A 16,444-nucleotide genomic window follows, 5' to 3' on the forward strand; every position below is an offset into this window, starting at 1 on the left:
AGATACAGGTTCTCATTCAGTAGGCTCAAAGAGGGGGTGAAGTTCTGTCTGTCTTTTTTTGAGGGGGGGTTGGTTTTGGTTTTTGGGTCATACCCGGCAGCACTCAGGGGTTACTCCTGGCTCTAGGCTCAGAAATCGCTCCTGGCAGGCTCGGGGGACCATATGGGATGCCGGGATTCAAAGCACCATCCTTCTGCATTCAAGGCAAACACCCTACCTCCATGCTATCTCTCTGGCCCCTGATGTGCTGTCTTTCTAAGAAATCCTGCTCCCCAAGACTGACCAGCTTAGAGCACTAAAGGATTGTGTCCATGCAATGAAAACATCGACTTGTCTGAAAAAGTTGGCCCAGCACAGGGCCAAAACGAATTAGGTTCCATGGAGACACCATTGAAATGCCTAAAATGCCTCAGGTCCTCTTGGAATCTTGCTGCCTTCCAAGGTCTCAACCCAACTGGTAGGAGTCAAACAGTTCTATCCTCTGCCTCCTTTCATTCCAGACAACCAAAGTGACCCTGAATGCTGATGGTCTGAACCTAGATTCTGAACTCCAACTTAGAATGGCTGGGCTATCTAACACTTAGAGGGTTTGGCTGAACCAGTGAGCAAGCAACCAGTCAACCCCTGCTCTGTACCCTCACAGTCTCCCAGGTCTCATTTCTGCATCTTCTCTTTTATTTGGTGGACAGAAAAGGGGAGATTTATGCACCATTCCACCCCAACTTCCATACAGTTAAGTCGATACTTGTCACGATCACCTTGGATGAAACTGGGCCTTCCCTCTTGTTCCCACAGAGGCCCACAGTTTACCACTCTACAGCTCTGAAGTCGCCATGCTGGGAGCTGGGTTTGGGAAATGTAGAATCTCATGGGGAACTCAGGTCTCTGTGCATATAACAAAGAGAATTTGAATCTGAGTTGGAAAGGACTGAAGTACACGGAGCTAAGTCTCAAGACACTGAAGTTGAAGATACACAAATTGCCACCACGTAAATTTATTTATTTATTTATTTATTTATTTATTTATTTTTGGTTTTTGGTTTTGGGGTCACACCCGGCAGGGCTCAGGGGTTACTCCTGGCTCTACACTCAGAAATTGCTCCTGGCAGGCTCGGGGAAGCATATGGGTTGCCAGCATTCGAACGACAGTCCTTCTGCATGCAAGGCAACGCCTTACCTTCATGCTATCTCTCCAGCCCCACCACATACATTTTATCAACAACAATGAGGTCTTTTGCCTTTTCTGGCCACAAGCTCCTCCACTCTACCCTGACATTCTACCTGGGATAGTTCGAAGTCTGTTCACTTGCCTACAGATATCAGCCCTCATGACTCAAGCCTTGACTTTGCTAGAACCTTCTCTACTCAGAAGCCACCTCCCTCTTCCCCCTAGTGCCTATGCAGGAGGCAAAGCCCTGTCTATGGCAGGGGAGACCATGGTAGAAGGAAGACCGGGAGCTCTGGTTCCCAGATTTCCCATCACACAGTCAGTTGGAAGAAGGCCCCAGCTGGGCGGTGCTATCTGAGCTTAGAAAGGCTTCTCATCCTTCAGGGGTCCCTTTCAATGTCACCCCAGCACCACCACCTTCCTGAATGACTCAGTCTCTACTGAATGTGCTTCTCAGACTTCAGCCAGGGGGTGGGTGGCCAGAGAGAGAGAGTGAGGAGTGAGGAGGAGGAGGAGAGAGAGAGAGAGAGAGAGAGAGAGAGGTGAGAAGAGAGAGAAGAGAGAGAGAGAGAGAGAGAGAGAGAGAGAGAGAGAGAGAGAGAGAGAGAGAGGAGAGAGAGAGGAGAGAGAGAGAGAGTGAGAGAGAGAGAGAGAGGGAGAGAGAGAGAGAGAGAGAGAGAGAGAGAGAGGAGAGAGGAGAGAGAGAGAGAGGAGAGAGGAGAGGAGAGAGAGAGGAGAGAGAGAGAGAGAGGAGAGAGAGAGAGAGAGAGAGAGAGAGAGAGAGAGAGAGATGCAGAGCTGGATCTTGGGCACTGCCGGGTTCTGAGGGCCACACAGTCCAAGGAACACCTGCTGGGAACCTCCCTACCCTAACCTCACCTCAAAAATCCAACTTTCCTGAAGTACCCAAAGGTTGTATTTTATACACTGTGGGATTTCTGAGCTGGCAGAGTCTGAAAGTCTCCAGGAACATACCTTTGAACCGTTTTCCTTGCCTGCGGGTGGGCTGGCACACTTTCGGAACAGCTGCTCTGCCTCCCCTATCCCTCCCCAAAAGAAAGTGAGATCTGGGGGGTTTATCCATCATCAGTCTCCCCTTCTCCTACTTAGAAAGAAGTCTTGCCCTCCTCCCAGACTCAGCCCAGAGGAGCAGGCAGGCAGGTAAGAGTGGAACTATGACAGAATCAGCAGCACCCCCAGGGTGAGAAAGGGAACCCCCAGAAGGGATCCCCCCAAAAGTCCCCTCTGTCCTCTCCATCCCCCTCATGGCCACGGCCCCTTTAAATCTCACTCTCTCACTCGCTCACTCGCGCTCTCTCTCTCTCTCACTGCTCGCTCTCTCTCGGCGGGTCCCTGACAGCTCAGAAAGGAAAAAGGCTAGAGCCTGGCTGGCTTGGGAGGAAACGGGGAGACGTCGTCGGGGGGAGCCCAGGCGGGCGGTGGCCAGAGCGCAAGAGCGCACAGCGCGCTCAGCGCCTCCAGAGACCCTCTCCGCTGGCCGGGTCACCCCAGAACCCTCCAGCCCGGCCACCCCACCCCTGGCACTCCTGGACCCCGCACCCCCTTTCCTGCCCTCCCCTCTGAGGCCCGCCCAGCCCTAGCCCTAGTGCTTGGGTCCAGGGCGCACAGGGAGGTGGAGAGGGGGACCTTGCTGGGCTGCCATGGAGTGAGGCTGGGGACGGACAGACGGAGGGACAGACAGACGGACACACCGACGGACAGACAGACAGACAGACGGACAGACCGAAGGCGCCCTGGAAGATGAACAGAGCAGGTAAGGGGACCTCCCCACGACCCACCACCACCTTTTCAGTTTGCACCTCCTGGGGGCCCCCCAAAAGTGACAATCTGGGGATCTGAGGATTGGGGTGGGGGACCTGCCCTAGACGCCCAGTTTTTGGCAAGCCCCCTCTCTTTCTGGCCAGGTACACTCAAGCCCCGGAGTAACTGATGGCCCCAATCTCTAGATTAGAAAGACACCCCTTCTTTGGTTGGCGCCCCAAGTTCCCAGCTCCTACAAGTCCCTGCGAGATGTGCCTCGGAGCTCCCCTATATCCAGGCTAGTTCTTATCTTTCGCTGCTGTCCGGACAGAGGCAGACAGAGGCGCACCCTGAAACCATTCTGCCCGCCTTTCCCTTCTCTGCACACCCAGAGACTTGGAACTCACACTCCCAAGTGTGAAAAGAGTGGAAAGGGCCCCTCTGCTCTCCCTCCTCCCTCCCCAGCTGTGCACCCCTCATTCAGCCTTCATTGCACACCCTCTTTCAAAGCCCCTCACCTCACCCTGCACTCTGCCCTCAAGCCCCCTATATCACACACACCCCTCTCTCACAGCCCCCTGCCGCCTGGAGTTCCCTCACCCCTGCTCACCCCTCCCTTATCGTGAGTGCCCTGGCAAGGGGCCCTCTTTGTGCCTGCACCCCCTTCCTTAGGCACCCTTGGTGCTGGGATCTTCCCAAGGGGGTTTTTTTCCCAGGGGTTCCTTCCCATATCTCAACTGCACTGCCTTTTTTGGGGAGAGGGATCAGCGCAGCAGCCTGCTGATCCCTGGAATGCAGGCGAGTTCTATCTGTGAAATGCCATTTAACAGATGAAGAAACTGAGGCCCGGGCAGGGGTGGTGCCCGGACTGCTCAATTCCCCACCCACTCTCCGCTCCCCAGTAAAGTTCCCTCTTAGTAGTCATGTTCTGCCTACCTGGAAATCTCCCCTTTCCGGGGCCTCATATTTCCCTGAGGGGTCAATCAATGGACTCTGCTTCCCTGTCCAGGGAGAAGTCTCCTTCCCCCTGTAGAGGCCATTCTCCAAAACACACATCCCTAAAGAAACAGGAAGCCACCATTTTGGCGGTCTTAGCATGGTATCCTGCTCTGTGTGTGTGTGTGTGTGTGTGTGTTGTGTTGTGTTGTGTTGTTAAAGGAGTGTTTCTTTTTTCTAAAAAAAAAAAAAAGCTTTTCAATGAAGTAAGTCATTTTCTTAGAAGTGTGGGTACAGCAGAAGGTACTGGGCTGGAATGGTCCCACAAAGAAGCCTCTTGGGGTACCTGAGAGGGACAAGGCAGTGGATGCAGCCAGTTCTGAGGCCCTGGACTTGTAGACCCTTGGACTAGGAGTTCTGCCTACAATGGGGGCAGCAGGGTGGTGGGCAGAAGGGCTGGCACATTGTGGGAGTGGAAGAGGCTGGCCGCCGGGTCCCAGCGTCCAACCAGCCACTCCTTGGAGGAAAAAGGTCGCCTCCTGCCTGTTCCGGCAGGGCCTGGACAGAGCCAAGTGCACTTTTTCCTCTGCTCCTAATAAAACACCAGCTCAAACAATGGTGAGAGCCATTCCAGTTTTCCCACTGTTTCTCTCAACTGCCCTGAGAACCTAGGGGCTGGAGGGAGCCTGGAGACACTTTGGATCCCAGGAAAGCTGGTTGGCTGCTCTCAGATTTCTTCCTTGCTGTGCTTTGAAGCCAGTGCACCCTGGACTCCCCTAGGAGCTTACTGTCAGGGCTGGGAATAGAATGCCACTTTTTCCTGCTCTGGGTTTCCTTCTCCGGGGCACGGTGGCTTTGGGGCTTCATGGAGCCACATCTCAGCAAAGAGCCTCTTTCTTTGATGACATGGCCACAACCAGCACGTACCATCCATGGCTCAAGCTGGAAGGTAGTTTAATTGAAGACATTGTAGTGGCCACATCAATGTGGGAATGGGACCAAGAGTCCAGCTAATTTCTTATCTGGCGCTTCAGTTTCCTTATCGAAAAAATGGGAGACAGTGAAGTCTGGGACATTAAACTTTCCTGATTAACGAGAGCTTTATTTATAAAGGGCTTGGAACTTGTCTTATGTTGTAAGTGATTCGTCAGTATTTGCAAATACTGACGGATTATGGGGGCCACTGTTCTGAGATGGTTACCTTAGTTCTGTTGTCATAACTCGGGTCTAGTTGTTAAACCCCCCCCTTTTTTTTTGGTTTTTGGGTCATGCCCAGAGTGGGGCTCAGGAGTTACTCCTGGCTCTGCATTTAGAAATCATTCCTGGCAGGCACAGGAACCATATGGGATGCCGGGATTCGAACCAGTCTGTCCTAGATTGGCTGCATGCAAGGCAAACACCCTTGTGTTTGCAAACACCATTGTGCTATCTCTCCAGCCCCTAGCTATTCCCCCTTTTCTAGAGAGGAAAACTGAGGTGGTGGGCATTTTGAGGGGTGTGATTCCATGAGGGACCTGTACAGGATTGAAACAGACCGAGCAGCTTAGCAATCTGTTTTTTTTCTATCCCCAGGCCCTACACTCTGTTCGTTGCACAGGGAGCAGGCTGGAACTGCCCGTGGGCTTCATTAGATAGCCTCTCTCCATCACTTCCTGGGGTGCCTGACAGCGTGATGAGAAAGGGGGGGTGTGTCTCTATGAAGAAATTTGGGCTCAGAGAGACAAAACTGCCTCTCCCAGATCCATGTGTACCCTGCTGGTACTGGGCAAGAGTCCAGATCCTCCTGAGCCTGGTACCCCTATCCTTCCCTGCAGCCCCGGGGTCCTTCTCCCAGCTTCGTGTCCTGCTGTGGATCACTGGACTCACTTCTCAGCAATCTAATTAGAAATCAGCAGGCGTGGTTTGGACATTCCAGTAGGCACCCAGGAATGGAAGTTAAATTTAGATGCAATTGGAAGGTGAAATTGGGAGATAATTACTCTAGGAGCATATGGTTATGAGAGTTCCAGGGGGAGAATGGTGAACTGCAGTTGAAACAGGGAAAGGAAAGAGGGGACTCAGTAGCCTCTGCTACTGGCTGCGCCCCCTTTACTCTGCTGAGAATAGAAAGGACTTGCCTTGCCATCACACCTCCAACGGATGGCAGAGCCAGGAGTTGAGTTGGGGACACCCAACTCCTAGGCGAGTGCCCCTTCCCAGAGGAACTCTGGGGCCAGTGCTCCTCCCCACGCCCCTGATAATTCAGTCTGTACATAGTTGTTGTATGTCGCCAAGGAGGGAGCAGCAAGCATGTATGTATGAGTGACAGATATTTAATTAAACTAGATAAAATATAAACGGGTGCCAGGGGGCTGCTCGGGGATGATCCTATCACCAGAAGCTGTTAACGATCTCTTCATCTTGTCACTCTGGTTCCCCAACCCACCCCCCAGTTTAACTCTTGGCATCTGGGCTGGAAGGGTACCAGACTCCTTGGGCAGTTCTGGGCCTTGGTGACTGAGGGACAGGAAGGGGTACCCTCAGGCTCTGAGATACAGGAGAGAGAAAGTCCCCGCTTATAGCCGCTAAAATGAGAAGCTCAGAAATTCAGAAATTAAACCCATGGCAGGAACCCAGCCTTGACTGATCTGTGACTCCACCTTTGCTGTGAGTTCAGCCTCTGGAAACTATTTTTTCTACCTGGGATCCCCCCGTTTTCTAGTCATGCCCCTCTGCCCACCTACTCATCCTCTAGTCCTTCATATGAGCTCCCACAGTTGCCTTTGGATGATGCAATTGGAAGGTGAGCCATTTTTATTTATTTTTGTTTTTGTTTTTCGGGCCACACCCTTTTGATGCTCAGGTGTTACTCCTGGCTAAGCACTCAGAAATTGCCCCCGGCTTGGGGGGACCATATGGGACGCCAGGGGATTGAACCTGCGGGTCGCTATCATTCCTTGGCTAGCGCTTGCAAGACAGATACCTTACCTCTAGCGCCACCTCGCCAGCCCTTTTCAACTGGGTTTTTGGGCCACACCTGGGGTTACTGCTGGCTTAGGGGCTACTCCTGGCTCTGCACTCAGGGTTCACTCCATGGCTGTACTGGGGGGGACATGTGGGATGCCAGAGATTGAACTAGGGTCTGCCATGTACATGGCAAGCGCCCCTCCCCCACTGTCCTATGATTCCAGCTCCAAGTCTGTGCAGAATCTTCTGGAATCCAGAGACCATGGGGCTCCATATGATGAGGGCAGGGGGTCCTTGGGTCCTCTGTGGCCAGCAGGCAGGGCTGAGGTAGGAGCAGCAGCTGGGAGCCCACTAACCCTTTCTTGCCTCCGCAATTCCCCTTCTGCATTTGTGAGTTCTCTCTTATAACCTCAGGCAATGGGGACACCCTCCCAGGTGGGCCCCCACTCTTTTCTCTGTCCACACTCAGACACTTACTTCTCATCAGGTTCATGCCTTAAATTCCAGGTCTGGGACGGCTCCTTTCAGTCTCCAGTCTGCCTCTCCCTACAATTCAGACAGGCAGAGCCGAGGGCCCACTTGAAAAGCTCTACTTCGGGGTGCACTTGTGGATTTGGGGGCGGGACTGGAATAGGAGCCCTTCCTGCCCCAGCTCCCACCTGGGGCCTTCCTGGGTCCAAAGTTAGAGGGGTTGGGACTCCACACCCATCTCCCTTCTTTCCAACAGCCAGTCATTGGTCAGTCCTGTCTGCCTCTTATTTGGAATCCAATTCCATCCCCTAACATTTGTACCTGCCAACCTTGCCCAAGCCCCCATCACCTCTTACCTGTATTATTATTATTATTATTTTGTTTTTTGGGTCACACCTGGCAGTGCTCAGGGGTTACTCCTGGCTCTACACTCAGAAATCGCTCCTTGCAGGCTCAGGGGACCATATGGGATGCCGGGATTCAAACCACCGTCCTTCTACATGCAAGGCAAACACCTTACCTCCATGCTATTTTTCCGGTCCCTCTCCTGCTCTTTCCATCTAGGTTATTCCATTTTTCAAACCATCCTGCGTCCAACTCAACCTCTCCCTGCTCCCCATTTCTTGTGACTCCTGTGATCCCATCTCCTGCTCTTTCCCCTTTTTTCCCCTCTCATCCTCCATCCTTAAACTTACCTGATGAGTCCTGAGTTTCCCCCATCTCTTCCTTGCTTTGTGCTCCTGTTTGTTGAGTGAATCCTAGGCTACCACTTTGTCCAAAAAAAAACTCAGTTTTTATTTCCTCACAGCTTCCCTGGTTCTTTAACATGGTCAACCAGGTATTCACATACTCTATGGCTTCTCTCTCGCTAGAAGAGAAGGTCCAGCAGGTCTTTGTTCACTAAGATATAACTCAGGAGGTTGATCCATACCTGGAGCACACAGTTATTGCTCAGTAAATATCGATTATGATGAATTAGGGTCGGGAAGTCAGTTAGAAGCCAGTGAAAGTCAGTGATTCACCGTAGATCAGGAAAGTTCTGTGACTTGAGTCCAGGCTCATACATTTCTGATTGGGCAAAGCGGGTGCCCATGTTTCTGGCCTCAGGACCCCTTGTTTCACCCTCAGTGCCATCCGTGGCAGAGGAAATGCTCACGAGGAAAAGGTTCAGGGATTGGGGTACAAGAAACATACCGAACTCTTGGAAATATGGAATCTCAAGAGCTCTGGGAACCCCAGAAATACCAGGAAACTCAAGACTCCTGAAACTCCAGAAAATATGGGAGATGCAGGAATTTTGAGAATTGTACCTCAAGAACCCTGGGAACTCCAGAAACCCTGAGAATCTCCAGGAAACTTGGAAACCCTAAGAACTCCCAGGAGCTCCAGGATCCAGGAACCAGGAAGCACCCGGAACCTGGGAGCCCTGGGAAACTCCAGGAAACCTTGGAACTCCAGGAATTCTAGATCCAAGGAAACATGGATGCCTCAGGAACCAGGGAACTCTGGAAATCTCCAGGAAACTCAGGAACCCCCCAGGAACCACAAAATCCCCAGTTCACTACATGACCCTCTTGTATCTCAGTAACTTCAGATTTTAGTGAGGGTCTGACAAGGCATTTCTGATTCTGGTGTCCTTTGCTCTCGAGGCTACTATGGACTTCAAACTGAAAGGAGATGGGCCGGAGCAGTGGCACAAATGGGAGGGTATTTGCTTGCACATGCTAACCTAGGACGGACCTCAGTTCGATCCCCCTGCATCCCATAGGGTCCCCCTAACCAGGAGAGATTTCTGAGTGCACAGACAGGAGTAACCCCTGAGTGTCACTGGGTGTATCCCCAATAATAGCAAATAATAAATAAATAAAAAAGAACTGAAAGGGGAGACTGGGGGTGTGTGGGATGCTCCTTGTTCTTCTATTTCCCAGGCTGGAGGTGGTGGGAGCATTTCCTTGCAGGATCGCACCTGATCGATAACTGGATCAAATAAAGGATGGGGTGAGAGTGGTGGGGGCCATGAAGCCAGGGTGAAGGTTATTTTTCTGGGTCCGCTAGTCACTGTCAAATCTCAGGGTGCCCTTGTGAAATGCCGCCTTTATGGATGAGAAGTGGAAGTCCCTGACCCCCAAGAATAGTTTCCTGCCAACATCTGGCCTCAGGTGGAGAGTGGGAGGCAGATGCCTTAATCTGTGTGAGTGGAGAGAGATTCCCTGAAGGAGCCAGACAAAGGCTGAGCTCTCAGAAGAGTGAAAGCTGGTTGTGTTTACTCAGCATGCAGGCCTACCCTGAGCTCTTCAATATTATACCTTGGTGCACCTTTTATCCTCAGGCCCACCATTTGAGAGTAGATGCTGCCTGTCCTCACTATACAGATGAGAAAACCAAGTTCTACCTTCCTGACTTTGAAGTGGCAGAGTCAGGATTCAAACCCAGATCAGCCAAGTACCAGAGTCTGATCCCCGCTAGGACAGCGAACTCAAGACTCAGCCATTAAAATCTCGAAAGTCCTTACTTGTTACTAATTTAGACCAATATTTTTCCTTATGAAGATGTATTTGATTGCTTATGAAACAAGGAGTCCAAAACCTCTGGCTTATCACCTGCATGTGGGTGTCTGGCCCAGGGCGTAGTTTTTGCAGAGGAAATGGGTGTGGACTGAAGTGGGGTGGGGTACAGTGGCAGTTCTCACCCCAAAGTCTTGGATTTTTTTTCTCCCTGTCTCGAAGTCAGTTCCCAGTGTTCCTGGTATAATTGTGACACCCCCGCAACCCATTCTTTTTGGTCTGTTTTTGTTTGGGGGGGCCACACCCAGCAATGCTCAGGGGTTACTCCTGGCTCTACAGTCAGGGTTCATTCCTGAAGGTGCTCAGAGGACCATATGGGGTGCCGGAGATCAAATCCAGGTCTGCCCCATGTAAGGCAAATGCCCTACTCACTTTGCTGGCCCCCACATCCCCATCTAGCCCCTTCTAATGAAAAACTGGGATCCAGAATCCCTTCATTGTATTTCCATATAAAGAGGCACTATTCTTGTTTGTTTGTTTTTTGTGGGGGGGTACATCCGGTGATGCTCAGGGGTTACTCCTGGCTATGCACTCAGAAATCGCTCCTGGCTTGGGGACCATATGGGACGCCAGGGTATCGAACCGCAATCTGTCCTAGGTCAGCTGCATGCAAGGCAAATGCCTTACGCCTGCACCACTGCTCCGGCCCCTATCCTTGGGTTCTTTCAGGAATTGAGCACATGAAATTTTTGCCCTGGGATCACTGCAACTTCAGGCCTTTTGATTACCTCCAGGGGGTCCCAGCTGAGTTTGGTGTGGTTTTCTGCATCCTGAGGAGAGGGGATACTGACTTTGACCTCAGACCTGTTGAAATTGGGGACTTGGTGGGGCATGCCATGGACATGTCTTAATTCTAGGTGCACTGGCCAATAGTCCTACACCTGTGGCGACCATCTACATCTATTATGGATATATCTGAATGGTCACATGCTATGTATTTGTTTGTTATTTGATTTTTGGGCCACACCCAGTGGTGCTCAGGAGTTAGTCCTGGCTCTGTGCTCAGGAATCATTCCTGGTGGAGTTGGGGGACGATATGGAATTCTGGGGGTTGAACCTGGCTTGGCCACGTGCAAGGCAAGCACTTACCTTCTGTGCTGTCACTCTGGCACTGTGTACTCTAGGCACATGTTTGATGGGGAAGGACTGGGTACAAGATGTATGCCAGTTGTCTTAAACTACATTTTGTGTTCGTACCGTCATGAGTATGAAGTTAGACTTGGTTTACTGGTTATGTCATCCAGGGTGAAACTGTTTGGAGTTAAGTAGAAAAGAAATGTGAGCCTCACCTGTTTCTTTTTGCTTTTTTTTTTTTTTTTTTTTGAGATGCCATGCAGAGGTGGAGATTAAAAAAAAATACTGTGAGAAACTATCAGGGGTTCCCCCTTGGTTTTTGTTGGACAGCTCTGGATTAGAGAGATGATGCGGGGGACAACTGCTACAACCTGAATTTAACAGGGTGAAGCGTATGATGCACTGCCACCCTCCTCCTCCATTTTCCCCTTCCTTCTGTAGGGGATCTTTGAGGTCACTTTGGCTTGAGCCTGGCCCTTGGTGGGGATGGAACTGAAGGAGACAGGGCAGAGTGGGGAGGCTGGTGGCCTTGGGAAGCAGGCGGAGCTGCATTCCTAGAAACCTGCATTCCTCACTCCTGAGCAGGTACTCAGAGGCAAGTACAGGAAGCAGAGAGCAAGGTGCACAGAGGAGAGATATGTAGATGTGGGGGTGGCATGTGGCATGAAAGACGTGAATGTGGGCCCACTAACCTAGATCCCCTGTCTCCTCTTCTGCACCCTGAGAAAGGAAGCTCAAATGTCCCTTCTAGGGGACCCCAGGAACCAGAGAGAGTTCTCAGAATTGGAAGGGGGGGGGGGCTCCCTAGCCAGCAGCTTGTCACTCAGGCAAGGCACAGAGTACAGTTTCAGGAGTCCCTCAGCAGCCATCTGGAAAGAGAAGAGGCTCTTTGCAAATGCCACCATGTTTCCCCCAGGCTGTCTTGATGTCCACCATTAGCTAGACTCTTGTCTTGCTGCATGATGACTGCAGAGTCCTTGTCACAAATCTCCAGCTCTGCCTTTCAGTGGTTCTAGTAATTTCTCCACCACCACCTCCCCAACTTCACAAGAGATTCTCTTCTTCCAGATCCTGGGGGCCTTTGCTGCTAGCATTATTGTGTGGAGAGGGAAGGCAAGTGTGAGTTCTGGCCACAGAATGTGGTCATTAGTTTAGTGTTGTCTAGTAGATCCCTGGCACACAGGTGTTATAAATATTATTGAATAAATGGGCATGTGTCAGGATGGGCATAACTTTATTGAGAAAGCCCCGGGTGGTTCAGGTGGGACTTGATAGCTTGATTATCTAAGAAGATAGGAGACCATGGGCTGGGAGGCCATCAACTTGGTTGTCCTCTCTAAAATCACTCAGTAAAGGCCTGAGTGATAGTACAACAGGTAGGATGCTTGCCTGGTGTGTGGCTGACCTGAGTTCTATCTCAGCATCCCATATTTTCCTCCAAGCACCACCAAGAGAAGAATAATCTGAGTGAAGAGCCAGGAGTAAGCCCTGAGCACCATTGGTGGGACCCCAAAACAAAATGAGCAAAAAGACAAGCAAAATGATGATGATGATGATGATGATGATGATGATGATGATGATAATGACAATGATGGTTGTGTAGTAGCCAGAGAATGGGTAAGTTGTTTGGCTTTCACGAGGCCAACCTGGGTCCCCACACCCCCCTATATGGCCCCCTAAATATCACCATTGGGAGTAATTCCTAAGCATAGAGTCAGGAGTAATGACTTTGAGCTCAAGTTCTGAGCACTGCCCTAAAACCAAACCAAACAACAAGATGGAGGAAAATGATAGGTAGGTAACTGACAGAGTTAATTAACTCCCCTTTCCTTTCCCTTCTTTTTACCCCTCAGATTCGCCAAAACCACCCGTTGCTCCCAAGCCCAAGTCCTCCAGTTCCTTCACTTCTGCGACACCACCCAAGTTTCCTTCATCGCCCCGGCCCGAGGGTCTTCACAGCCCCAACTCCATGTCCCGGGGCCCGAAGCCCCCCATCGCCCCAAAGCCCAGGCTGGCGGCTCCCCACGAGTGGCGGGCCAGCGTGTACGTGATCGGCAGCTTGAACAAATGCAGCAACGGGAAGTTGCTGTGTGTGGATCGAGACCTGTTTGAGGAGCACCAGCCAGACTCAGAACATGCTGAGGCTGAGGCCGATGGGGACTACATTGTGGTCCCTGAGACCCCACTCGGAGACAGCGAACCCCAGGAGGAGGACCCTTCAGAGAATGCAGAGGAGATGCCTCCCTGTCCCACTGGGGGAGAGGAGAGTGACCCTGAAGCCACAGAGACGGCTGGGGACAACAGTGCTAAGGATGAGCTTCTGGAAGAAGAGGATGATTATGGTGAAGGCTCGGTCCCTGCTGAAGAAGTCGATGGCCCATATGGGCCCAGTGCAGAGGAACAGCTGGTAGAGGAACAACACAGCCAGCAGCCCCGAGAGCAATGGGATGCTCAGGATGGGGATGAGTTTCAAGGTGATGGTCTCACTTATAACCATGCAGAGGCTCTGGTAGCCCCCACAGAGGAAACACAGCCCCCAGAGATACCCCTGGAAGAAGAGCAGCAGGAAGAGGAGGAGGAGGAGGAGAAGGAGGAGGAGGAAGAAGAACAGGAACAGAAGCCCAAAGAGAAGGAGGAGGGACAGGAGGAGGAAGAGGAGGAAGGCCATGTGGACACAGAATCAGAACTGCTAGAGTGTGTGGATTCTCACAGCCTGCCTGAAGGGGAGACTGAGGAGCCCCCCAGCCCCCCAGCAGAGGATGTAGACACGGCCACAGATAACCCCCCTGTGTCTGAGGAGCAGGAGTGTGAAGAGGCGCCTGTCAGAGACCAGCAGAATGATCAGGAGGAAAAACAGGACCCAGTAGCACCAGCCAGCGGGGTCAGCCCCCAGGATGTGGGAGAAGAGCCCCAGGGAAGCGAGGCCCCCCCAGAAGAGGAGACTGCAGAGGACAGCTGCCAGATCATCCCTTACGAGAATGAAGGTCTGGAAGATATGGAGAACATGCTGTCCGGAAGCCCCTACCAGTTCCTCCCCACGGAGAGCACATCCTTCTGCAGTAATGGCTACTCCCTGACATCCCCACAGGCAGAAGGCCTCGGCCTGGAGGAGCAGGAGGCAGCAGCGGTGGGTGTGGATGGAGCAGAGCAGGACCCCATTGTGGCCAGCCCTGGGTGTGCCTCCTTGCAGGGAGATGCCGAGGAGGGCCCCCTGGTCCCTGATGTGGTGCTCATTGATGACTCTCTCACCAACCCCTACGAGATGGGGGTTCTCGACCCTGGAGCAGAAGAGAAACCCGGGGCCTGGGTCGAGTCCCTGAGTGGGAGAGAAGATGTGAACTCAGACATGGAAGGCAGCCTGGTTCCCCTTGATAGGAAGAACATCATGACAAGGGCCAGGCCCCACTCTGGAAAGCTAGCCGGTGGTGTCCCAGAAACTGTCCCCGAAGAATCAGGGCCCGAGGCTGCCCTGGGCCTTCGTGGTGGCCCTGAGGAGCCCCCGAAGTCTGTCCTAGCCTCAGAGGGGAAGCCACAGCTACCAGAAGTGAACAGGGCCTTGCCCGCCAAACCCAGGGCCTTCACTCTCTACCCACGCTCGTTCTCTGTAGAAGGCCGGGAGCTGCCCTTCGCGGCCTATCGGGAGCCAGAGGGCTGCAGCCTGGACGAACGCTGGATGCAGAGGAAGGAGGACAATCTGTCACTGCCCTGTGTCATCGGCTCCTCGGGCAGCTTCTCCCAGAGAAACCACCTCTCCTCCAGTGGCACCTCCACCCCGTCATCTGTGGTTGACATCCCACCACCCTTCGATCTGGCCTGTATCACCAAGAAACCCATCACCAAGAGCTCCCCTTCACTCCTGCTGGAAACAGATCCCTCAGACAAGCAAGCCAAGAAGAAGAAGTCCTCCTTCAAGCGTTTCCTGGCGCTGACCTTCAAGAAGAAATCCGAGAGCAAGATGCACATGGATGTCCACCTCCCCTCTTCCCGGTCCTCCTCTGAGTCCAGCTATCATGGGCCTTCCCGCCTTCTGGACCTGGATAGAGGGAGCCTAGGCAGCTCTCCGCAGCTGAAGGCTCGAACAGGCAAGCTGAGGGCTTGTGACTCGCCCTCATCCCTTATCTTCTGCAGGGATGGCAAGAGGAAAGGGGTGCCCTTCAGCAGGACCGTGTCCCGAGTTGAGTCCTTCGAGGACCGTTCCCGGCCCCCCTTTCTGCCCCTGCCCCTCACCAAGCCCCGCTCCATCTCCTTCCCCAATGCTGACACTTCGGATTATGAGAATATCCCGGCCATGAACTCCGATTATGAGAATATCCAGATTCCACCCCGGAGGCCAGCAAGGCCTGGCACATTCACCAAGCTGTTTGAGGACCAGAGCAGAGCCCTGTCTACCGCCAACGAAAATGATGGCTACGTGGATATGAGCAGTTTCAATGCCTTCGAGAGCAGACAGCAGGGCAACGACCCAGATTCGGAAAGGTACCGTGGAAATTCTCTTTTCTCTGGCCAGGCTGAGGGTCTTGGAACCCCAGAGGTGGGATAGGCATGGGGTACAGTTGGGGAATCTTTATATTAGGAAGCTGGCACTCTGGGGCTGGAGAGATAGCACAGCAGTAGGGCATTTACCTTGCATGCAACCAACCCAAAACAGATGATGGTTCGATTCCCGGCATCCCATCTGGTCCCCTAAGTCGGCCAAGAGTGATTTCTGAGTGCAGAGCCAGGAGTAACCCCTGATCATTGCCAGGTCTGACCCCCCAAAACACACACACACACACACACACACACACACACACACACAAGAAAAGAAAACTGGCACTCTGATTCTACCCAGGAAGGAGGTTGGCTCAGTGGCTCTGGGAGGGTCACTCGCTTTCCTTCCCTGATCCCCTGGTGGCTTCATCCATGAAATGCCATTTCTTCTTGCCATTTCATCATTTGCAAAAGATGAGGGGTGAATAATGTACGGGGACGGAGGGCGTGAAATGTCACCTAGAAAACGGAACCGGCCTGTGCATTTCCGTGATTTGTGGGAATACGTCTCTTAGGTAGACGACTTTATCACTCTCTTCTGGCAAAGTCACCCAGAAAAAAAAAATAAAAGGAGCTGGAATCTGGCCAAACTAAATATCTTTCACCATCAGGAAAATACCCTAAATCGAGAATGGAGACCTTTCGATTGTGTAAATAGACACTTGAGTCAAGGGAATTAGAAAAGACAATTTATCGAAACAGTTGAAAGCGCTAAGGGTGCCCTGAGCGAAATTTCCCAATAGGAGTCTTCAAGAGATGACTTATTTATTTTATTTTATTTTTTATTTTCCCACCCCTTAGAAGTGAGAGGAAACACTGAAGTTACTGACAGCAATGGGGCTTCAGGGACCCCACCTTCCCAAGAATGAGTGAGCTCTCCCTCTCTCTTGCTCTTCCCCTTTGGAGAGTCGCCATGTCTTCCCTTTTCTTATACATTGTGGAGCCGACTTAGCTGTAGAGCTGTTGGTGTTCTTTGGGCTCATTTGCTCTGAAT

General features: G+C 52.1%; 1 protein-coding gene across 1 annotated transcript in view; it reads left to right on the plus strand.

Moving 5' to 3' along the window:
• The first annotated feature begins 2,899 nt into the window (after positions 1-2,899).
• Positions 2,900-16,444, plus strand: part of FGD5 (FYVE, RhoGEF and PH domain containing 5) — a 99,496-nt gene continuing 85,951 nt past the window's right edge. The window contains exons 1-3 of the mRNA XM_049766105.1: positions 2,900-2,942; positions 12,774-13,429; positions 13,511-15,396. Coding sequence (XP_049622062.1) covers positions 2,930-2,942; positions 12,774-13,429; positions 13,511-15,396 — 2,555 coding nt within the window. The 5' untranslated portion in view covers positions 2,900-2,929. The remainder of the gene's footprint in view (positions 2,943-12,773; positions 13,430-13,510; positions 15,397-16,444) is intronic.

This window comes from Suncus etruscus, chromosome 20 (assembly GCF_024139225.1).
Source record: "Suncus etruscus isolate mSunEtr1 chromosome 20, mSunEtr1.pri.cur, whole genome shotgun sequence".
Classification (NCBI taxonomy): domain Eukaryota; kingdom Metazoa; phylum Chordata; class Mammalia; order Eulipotyphla; family Soricidae; genus Suncus; species Suncus etruscus.